Below are 10,000 nucleotides of genomic sequence, written 5' to 3' on the forward strand. Positions count from 1 at the left end.
ACTTCAGAACCGTTATCAAGTCAAGTTTGTTATCATCATGATCATGATGATGGTTATTATCATTATCACTATGTTTTATTATTGCTGTTATTATTATCATTACTATTATTGTTATTATTATCATTACTAGTAATGTTATCATTATCATTGTCATTGTTATTGTAACAATAATAATGATGATGATAATAATAATAATAATAATAATAATAATAATAATAATAATAATAAATAACAATAATAATTGTGATTGTTATTATTATTATTTCATTATCATTACTACTGCTAATATTATTATCATCATTATTATTTTTGACAGCATATAATTATCATCATCATCATAATTATCATCATCATTATCATTATTATTATCATTATTATTAATAATATCTTTATCATTATTATTATCATTATTATCATTATTATTATTATTATTATTATTATTATTATTATTATTATCATCGTCATAATTATCATGATAATAATTATTATTGTTATCATTATCATCATCGTCATCATCTTTTTAATATATTTAATATATTTAGTTTCATCATCATTATTATCATTCTTTATATTAGTAGTCATCGCCTTCATTATTTTTCTTACTAATTCTATTTTTCTGCCTTTTATTATCATTATAAATTTCATTGATCATGCATGGATAACTCTCTATTCATTTTGAAATATAAACATCATGAAAATTGCACTATTTATTGAAGGTTTTCTTAAGTTAGCTGATCAACACCCACGTCAGAAATCTTTTAAAAACTTGGCCAAAGACAAATAACACTATACAAATAATGAAAGCGCGCGCGCACACACACACACACACACACACACACACACACACACACACACACACACACACACACACACACACACACACACACACACACACACACCTTTCCGTCATGTAAACCGTTGCCTTAAAAAAGAAGGAACCACACCATTAAGGCCAGTTAAGAAAAAACCCTTTTTTCAACACGCGCGTATTCTTCACTGTGTATTATCGGCCATGCCAGGGCGAGGCGGGGCGCAGACCTGCCTTTAAAGCTGAATGTCAACTCGATGTCTTGAATAACGTATAAGCTTCTCGTCACCTCCTTGAACGGCCCTTGCGAGGAGCGACCTTGCCCCATTAGCAAGAAGGAAGACAAAAACGCAATCTCATTCCCTCTCCCTCTGCCGCTAGTTCTTCGATTTTAAAAATAAAAAAAAATCTTATTCATCTCTCCGTCCATTCTTCAAATTTATCTCTCTGATCTGTACCATTCCCTTAAAAAATCATCCCCTATTTCCTCTCGAGACACAGGAAAAATGGAGAAATAAATTATTGTTTTCTCAGAAATATCTTGAATACCACTTACACATCTCCGGTTTTCCGTATTTTCAATTTCTTTTGAGACGCACAATGACCTCTCGAAGGAGGTCTAATTCAACAAGGACAAGAATGAGCTCCTTGGCATGCTGGAGGACGCTGTCTGGAGTGCTTGAGAAAAAGAGGGAGAAGGAAAAAGAAGGAGAGAGGTAGAGAGTGAAGGAGGGAGAAGGAGGGAAGGAGAGAGGAGGGGTGAAAAGGAGAGTGATTGGGAGTGAAGGAGGGAGAAGGAGAGACGTGGGGTGTGAAGGCGGGAGAAGCAGGGAGAAGGAGAGTGGAGAGCGAGAAGAATAGGGAAAAGAAGAGAAAGAAGGAAGGGAAGGGAAAGAGAGAGGAGGCAAAGGAAAGACAGAAAAGAGAGCGAGAGTGAGAGAGGGAAGGAGGGAGAAGGAGACAAGAAGGAAGCGAAGGAGAAAACAGAAGAGGGAAGGAGGGAAAGAATGAAGGAGGAAAAGAGGGAAAGAGTGAAGTAAGGAAGGAGGGGAAAGAGGGAAGGAGGAAAAGGGGGATAGATGGAAAGAGGGAAAGATGGGGGGAGGATGGGGAAATAGAGGGAGAGGGAGAGGGAGAACAAGAAGAAGGAGAAGGAGGAGAGAAAGAGCAAATGGGAGAGGGAAAGGGAGATAGAAAGGGAGAAAGATAAAGATAAAGGGAACCAGAAAGAGAAAGAGAAGGAAGAAAAAGTGAAAGGGGAAAGGGGGAAGTAAAAGAAAGATAGACTGAAAGAGATAGCGACACATATAGACATATATAGAGAGATAGTGACAGATCTATAGATAGACGGATATAGAGAGACAGTGATAGATAGTTAAATAGACATAAAGAGAGAGACAGATACACATAACGAAACTGAACGATAGAAAGAGAGAGAGAGAGAGAGAGAGAGAGAGAGAGAGAGAGAGAGAGAGAGAGAGAGAGAGAGAAGAGAGAGAGAAAGAGAGAGAGAGAAAGAGAGAGAGAGAAAGAGAGAGAGAGAAGAGAGAGAGAGAGAAAGAGAAAGAGAAAGAGAAAGAGAAAGAGAAAGAGAAAGAGAAAGAGGAGAGAGAAAAGTGAATGAGAAGGAAAAAAAAAAAGAAAGAGAAAACAGAGAGAGACTACAAGATCACAGCTTCCATCATACTCACCTCGATGATGGTCTGGCCGAGGAAGTCATCGCTCTCCCTCGTGAGTTTCTGTCGCAGCTTTGACTTGATGTCGTTGTCCTCATCCCACACGCGAACCTTGATCCTGTCGCTGGAGTTGTGGCACTCGCTGCAAGCAGAGGAAGGGTTAGCGGGTGGCACTGGCGGCAGAGGGGGGTGTCACGGGGGTGGAAAGGGGGTGGCAGAGCGAGTGGGGTTCGAAGACAAGCCACGAAAATATCTCTTGGGGAGACGCTTGAATTCTCGAACCCATATTCGACACGTGGTCTGAAGCAGTTCAGTCAAGAATAATGAAAAGGGATTTCATTTTGAACGAATGAAATAGCAAAGTGAAAAGTCATTTACGATTGCATAGATACTTAGGTAATTGCTTACGATAGTTAGATTGCGTTATTACAACGCGGACGAACATTTCTCGGCAGGCGGGAAAATAAAACAAAGCAAGAGAAAGAGAGAGAGAGAGAGAGAGAGAGAGAGAGAGAGAGAGAGAGAGAGAGAGAGAAGAGAGAGAGAGAGAGAGAGAGAGAGAGAGAGAGAGAGAGAGAGAGAGAGCGAGAGAGAGAGAGAGAGAGAGAGAGAACGAAACCAAGGGAATCGGGTTAAAATGGTAGAAACAGGAAAAAATGAAGAGAGGAGGGACAATGAAAGAGAGAGAAATGGAGATTACTGGAATTGTGTGTAAGTAAAAGACAACACTGTCAGTATACCATCATAATGAAAATAAAAAAGGAAAAATAAAACATAAAGAAATGAAAGGGACAAAAATTGGGCACCAAACTAAGGTGAACGAATATGATGTAAGATCTTTTTGATCTTTCGAAGAAAGTGAAAGAAAAGAAAAACTGCAGAGTTGGAAAGGCAAACGAACGAGAAATATAACACACAAAGAGAAGTTTTTAAAAACTGATAAAGAAGAACGGAAACATGGAATTCAAGGAAGAAAAAAGAAGAAATGAAAAGCAAAGTCAATTTTTCATGTAAACAAAAGGCACGCTCTTTTTTTCGTTTTTTTTTTTTATCTCTTCCTCTTATGCCCCGATGAGATATTTTTTTACAACCAAGAGTAAAGTAAAAAAAAAAAAAAAAAAAGCAGGAATCATAAAAAAGGAGGTTAAACTTTAATTGAGTTTGGCAAGAGATGAGACGAGAACCGAATGCTCTACACGGAAGCCAGCGATACCCCCCAGACTGATTTTACAAGCACGGAATCGAGTTTGCGAAAGAAGCTTAAACATGAATAAGCTTAAAAAAAACTGGAGAAGAGGGGGGGAAGGGACGAGGGGGCGAGGGGGAAGGGGCGAGGGGGGGGGAAAGGGGGGGTTACAGGCAACTTACTCCAAGACGGATCAGGGATGCAGATAAGAACTGACTCTCAACGGAAAAAAGTCGTCGACCGTAAAACTCAACGGAAAAAAGTCGTCGACCGTAAAAGTTGATAGGGGAGGGGGAGGGGAGGGGAGGAGGGAGGAGAAGGGAGGAGAGAGGGGATAAGAGGAGAGGAGAGAGAGACGTGAGAGAGAGAGAAGGGAGAGATAGAGAAGAGAAGGAGAGAAGAAAAGAAGGAGAGAGAGAGAGGAGAGAGAGAGAGAGAGAGAGAGAGAGAGAGAGAGAGAGAGAGAGAGAGAGAGGGGAGGGGAAAGCGTGAAGCCGAAACATGAAACGAATGGCGTGGGCAGTTTCGCTAAGCTTGAAAAACGTTTGGTAACGTTTGGAGTCCCAGTACAGGAGGGGCAAAGGGAAAGGCAAAGATAGAAGCGCGGAGTGCCTTTTGAACTGCGCGCCTCGCTGATTAGATGAAATGTTGACTCAGGTGTAACTAAATATTCAAAGCAAACTTTTATATATATATATATATATATATATATATATATATATATATATATATATATATATATATATATATATATATAATAATTATCATAATACACACACACACACACACACACACACACACACACACACACACACACACACACACCCACACACGCACACACACACACGCACACGCACACACGCACACACACACACACACACACACACACACACACACACACACACACACACACACACACACACACACACACACACACACACTCCCCCCGCACACACAAGCCGCAGCGACCCCTCCACCGAGACTCACAAGTAGAACTTCTCATTCCAGACGGGGTTGAGCTCCTGAGGGACGGTGTGGGTTCGCTTCTTCGTCTTCCCCACCTGGACGGTCACGTAAGGGTCAGATGTCCCGCTCTTGTCCTTGGCGATTAGGCCTTGCGCGCAGATCACTGTTGGGGCGAGGGAGAGGAAGGGGGTTCGCGTTAGCTCCTCCTGGGCCCGGGTGGGGGTGGGGGGTTCTTGGGGCGGGGAGGGAGGGTTTCGGGATTAGGGGGAGGGGGAGTTACTGAGATGAATATACGTAAAATTGTGGGTGAAAGAAGAAAATAAGGGAGTAGTACCTACACTATGGTCTAAAAAAAAACACTATTTCTCCTATCTATGTCGTTTTTAAGAATCACATATTTGAAAAGGTTTATCTAAATATACATAACTGTTTTTCCTACTACTTGAATAATGAAATTTGGTAAGAGAAAGGAGGGGGAAAAGGGAGACATTCTAATAAAGTTGTTATAGCCAAGGATCTGTATAGAATAATAGAACAGCATATAAGAGACCACAAAATAATAATAATAACAATAATAATAATAATTATTAATAGTAATAGCGCCAACCACTCTGACGGGCGCAGGGTAAGCGTACAATATATGAACACTAGAGGGGGAGGGGAGGGGAGGGGAGGGGGAAGGGGGGAGCAAGAGAATTTACTTTGGTCATGGCTAGTACAGAGCGCTGGCGAAGTGACCAGCTCTAGAAGTACAGGGAGGGGACAGTGAGGCAAAATTCACCGTCCCTCCGCGACTATGTACAAGGTGACGAGTGACGAGTGTGTGTGTCGGTGAATCGTCTGTGATGGAGGTCTCGTCTTCCTTTTTTGTGGTGTTTGGGGTCCTTTTTTTGGCCTTGCTGGGGTCTCTTTGTTTGTGAATAAGTATGCCTCTTTGCTTATTTGGTCATATGTATGTTAATTAGTTAGTTAGTTAGTTAGTTAGTGTGTGTGTGTGTGTGTGTGTGTGTGTGTGTGTGTGTGTGTGTGTGTGTGTGTGTGTGTGTGTGTGTGTGTGTGTGTGTGTGTGTGTGTGTGTGTGTGTGCGTGCGGCGCGCGCGCGAGGGTGTGTGTGCGTTCGTGCGCTGGTGTTTACTTTACCGTAAATTTGACGCCGAGTATGTATATGTGCGTGAGTTTGTTTACATGCTGGGTGTATGTTTATTCGTGCATTTCCGTGTGTTTGTTTTTGGAATCTGTTGGTCCAAGGGGTCCATCTGGCGGAGATATGAGCACGAGGGGATAGGAAAGGGGAGGGAGGCCAGAGGGAGATGATGGAGGAGTGGGCAAGTAAGGTGATGAAAGGGGAAGACTGATGAGATAATATATAGAGAGATGAGTTGGTAAGGAGAGGAGGAATGTTGGAAAAGTTGAGAGGTGGGGTGATGGAGAAGTGATCGGGGAGAGACTAGGGGAAAGAGAGGTTAAAGGAGAAAGTGGGGAAGAGGAGGAGGAAATGAAGGGGAGAGGATAAGGAGAGCGGGGAAGAGGAAGAGAAAAGAGCGGAAGAAGATGAGGAAAAAGATAGGAGAGCAAGATTATCAAGTAAATGGGGGAGTTGTTGGGTAAGTCAGTTCATCCACTAACTCACCAAACCGACACATTGAGAGCAATGAGTGCAATGAGATGGAAATAATGTTGCACCGAAATGATGGAGAGTTTGCTATCGTGATGCGGAATGAGATTCAGGAATAGTATGAACAATGTAGAATGACAAAATAGTTATAGATGGAAATAAGTGAGAAGTTCATGACTAAGATGAAAAATGGAACACAAGAAAAAGTGTTACGTGATATAAAAGTGAGATAGGAAAAACAGACGGATAAGGGAAAGCGATAAAGAGAAGAAGAAAACGTGTGTGTGTGTGTGTGTGTGTGTGTGTGTGTGTGTGTGTGTGTGTGTGTGTGTGTGTGTGTGTGTGTGTGTGTGTGTGTGTGTGTGTGTGTGGTGTGTGTGTGTGTGGAGAGAGAGAGAGAGAGAGAGAGAGAGAGAGAGAGAGAGAGAGAGAGAGAGAGAGAGAGAGAGAGAGAGAGAGAGAGAGAGAGAGAGAGAGAATGACCTGGAAGTTCTGAAACAACGGCAAGGGAGGGAATATAATAAAAACAAAGGGGAGTGACAGAGAGTGATGAAAGGTAACGAAGATTGATAAAACAAGTGAAAGCGAAAGAGTGTGAATGGGGACACAAGTAATAGAAGAAGGAGAGTGATGGGAGACAAGAATGGGTAAGGGACGTGGAAGGAAAGCGACAGACGAGACGGAAAGAGGATGAATAAGACATGAATAATGAGGGTTACTAATGGCGAGTGAAATCGAAGGATAATGGATTAGGAGGAGGGGGAATTACACAAGGATAATCCATCCTGTTTTGGTATTTGTAAGAAGTCGATAGGCGTTAGTTGCTGTCACTGATATCAGTCATGTGAGAATCCTATCGAATGACTCTCTATAGGTATCGCGCCAAGCAGAAAGACTCGAGTTCGCTCTTGGCACCAGACACCCAACACCTCGCGAGTGTCATGGCATCTGGCACCGCAGGGAATGGAGTGGCCACCTGCCGTGACGCCGTATTGTTGCCAGTTGGCTGTCTGTGATGAAAGTATGTCGTTATCTCGCTACTGATTGTGTCTGGTTTCTTAATCCGTCTATTGTGTGAAAGCGCTTGTTTGCGTCGTTTTGTTTATGTACAACTCATCATCATCATCATTATCATCATCACCAATCATCATCATCATCGTCAACAAAACTACCCGAAGACGAGGTAGTTAGCGTAGTGTGGGCAATGGTGCGGGTGTTCTACGTCACCCTTGTTATCAAACTTTGTGCACATGATCATAAAGTAAACAATAGTGTACAAAACTGGACATGCAGTATTTACTTCCGGGTCTAGATAATAGATAGCAATAGATCACCGAGCCGACCACCAGGAGGGCCCGCGAGTGGTAATCTACCCTAGCTTGCGGTATATCTACGATATACCCTGCAAGTATATCCTTTGGTTCTATCATCAGCCTCGAATCTCTCTCTAAGTCATCTATGGTTCATACATTATGAATCACTCATTGGTCGATCACAAGACAGGTTGACTAATCTCTTTAACTAGCAGTGGGGCGCTTTCTAGGGTCCCAGAGAACACTCTAGTTCCCAAAAGTATATTCTAGAATCCTCGCTTGTACCTCAGCTTCCTACGGTACATTCGAGCTTCCAAGAGTATACATCAGGCTCATAGAGTTCGCGAGCCAAGGTGCACACTAGCTTCCCGAAGAATATCCTGTCCCCATCGAGTCTCAAGAGGACACCCTTGAGTTTCGAGGTACACCCTAGGTCCCAGGAGCAGAGCCGCGGGTCTCAGGGTACACAACGAATCTCAGAAGAGCATCCTTAAGTGTACACACTAGGTCTCAAGAGCTCACTCTTAGCGTATGCTTAGGTCTCAGAGTACGCAGTGGTTCTTAGCAGAGGTCTCAGAGTGCATACTGGGGCTCAGTGGAGTACCCTGGAGCTCCAGGGTGCACACGAGGCTTCCGAGGCTTCTTGGCTCGGGATTCGGGAATGCTAGCGGCGGGCGAGACAGCCTAGGTTCCTAGAGGCGCCGAAGAAGCTCTAAGACAGCACCTTCCTACGTGATTTAAGGGGCCGACCTCCCCGCCTTTACAGAAATGCTTTTAAGTTTTATAATACTAAGAGAAATGGGGCTTAGCATATCTGTATGTCTAGACACGTTCCAAGTGCTCATTACATACGGATTTCTAGAATATACACTAGGTTCAATCTATTGTCTAGACCGGTGTATCAATCCATTTTGCTTCATGAAGTTAACATGCTGCCATGCTGCCTTAGTCACATAAGCTAGTAACACAGCCAATCAGACTTAGCGCTCATTAATTCGGAACAAAACTCGGGAAATGTTAAAGGTATTTACAAAATAGGCCCCCTCAGAAATATTACAAATAAAAAGTAAAAAAAAAAAGAAAAAATGTGGAGCTTCCTTAAAAAGGGCTCAGGAGCTCAAAAAATTTTTTTTTTTCTTTTTTAAAAATGAGTTATCAACTCTATTTAGATCTGTGTTCAAAAACTTTATTATAAAAAATATCTAAGTCTGGTTTATCATCGAATTTCTTAGCTTCCTTTCTCGTCGTTAAACGGATGTCCAGGCAGGTTAACTTCATGTCAAAATTACTGGGGCAAAATTCCCGTCCAGATGGCTCCCAGCAGTGGATAATCCCAAGGCATAAACCATCATTAAATCCAACTAAGGTGTATTTAGGTCCTTATGCCAACTGCTGGCCTACTGATCAACGCCTCTACCATTCACAAAAAGAGAAGTGTCTTGATCGCAGCCTTGTACTGGGTATTAAAGGTAATTCATTCACAGCAGAGCAATCAGAAGCGACGGTGGAATGGAAGATCCATCTATCAAATCAAGGTTGGAATACGTGAAGCAAAGTAGTAATAAGACTGGTAAATGTATGTATATAGATATATATGTATATATATATATATCAACTGAAATCACTCAGAGGCAACCATTACAGCGTAAGTAAGACAAGTTGGGTGGGTTCTGGAGAGCAAGACTCGGTGACTAAGAGCGCGGGAGAGGCCTGCATGGCAATACGTGGTGGGGAATGACGCGGAGTGATCAGTAAGAGCAAGTGACAATCAGGGCGGGGATGGTGTAAAGAGAATAAAAAAAATAATCAAATTAGTATAAACGAGTCAGTCGGATGCTACAAGGTGCTGCCTCCTGGGTACAGTAGAAGTAAGTAGAGTAGATTGTCTGCCGCTACAGCGGAGTTGCACTGGTTGGTTGGGTGGTGGGAAGTGGAAGGATGGAAGTATACAGAGCGACGGCAGCGCCACCATGTAGGAAGGATCCATACGCCTCCATACTTCCATCCTCCACGGTATGTACATGTTTTGCCTGACCTGTAGTTGCAATCTTGCAAGACCAATGGGAGGTCCCCTCTAAAACGTTATCTTCTGCTTTCTCAAGTGAATCTATATGGGTATCTGGATCCACCTTGAAAGTCATCCTGTGGAAGAAGCACATTCAACATCGGTTAACACAACGATCACGAAAACATCACTAAGCATACGTAACTCAACATAAAGACACAACACCGATAATGTCAAGCCTCCGTCGCTTTTGTCTCCATCTCTCGCCGTCTCCGTCGGGTGTAGGGCGCCTGCAAACCCGCGCACGACAACTTCTGCCCCGAAGCCGATATAAAGTAAACAAGAGCAAGCGCTTTTAATAATCGTTTAGATCTCGCGAGATTCCGGAGCGGGACAAGAGAACGTGCTCTTCTCCCTCCGAGCGAGCGTGG

At 42.8% G+C, this 10,000-nt stretch overlaps 1 protein-coding gene across 14 annotated transcripts in view; it reads right to left on the bottom strand.

The window, feature by feature from the left end:
* LOC119577865 (protein unc-13 homolog B-like) overlaps window positions 1-10,000 on the bottom strand; it is a 101,702-nt gene that overhangs the window by 37,056 nt on the left and 54,646 nt on the right. For 12 of the 14 annotated variants that reach the window (XM_037925481.1, XM_037925480.1, XM_037925484.1 and 9 more), the window contains 2 exons: window positions 4,658-4,799; window positions 2,500-2,626 (listed from right to left, as the gene is read on the bottom strand). In XM_037925481.1, coding sequence (XP_037781409.1) covers window positions 2,500-2,626; window positions 4,658-4,799 — 269 coding nt within the window. Of the gene's footprint in view, window positions 1-2,499; window positions 2,627-4,657; window positions 4,800-9,599; window positions 9,707-10,000 lie in introns of all 14 variants that reach the window. The other 2 variants (XM_037925485.1, XM_037925476.1) reach the window with 1 other exon arrangement.

The sequence above is a fragment of the Penaeus monodon genome, chromosome 10 (genome assembly GCF_015228065.2).
Source record: "Penaeus monodon isolate SGIC_2016 chromosome 10, NSTDA_Pmon_1, whole genome shotgun sequence".
In the NCBI taxonomy this organism is placed as follows: Eukaryota; Metazoa; Arthropoda; class Malacostraca; order Decapoda; family Penaeidae; genus Penaeus; species Penaeus monodon.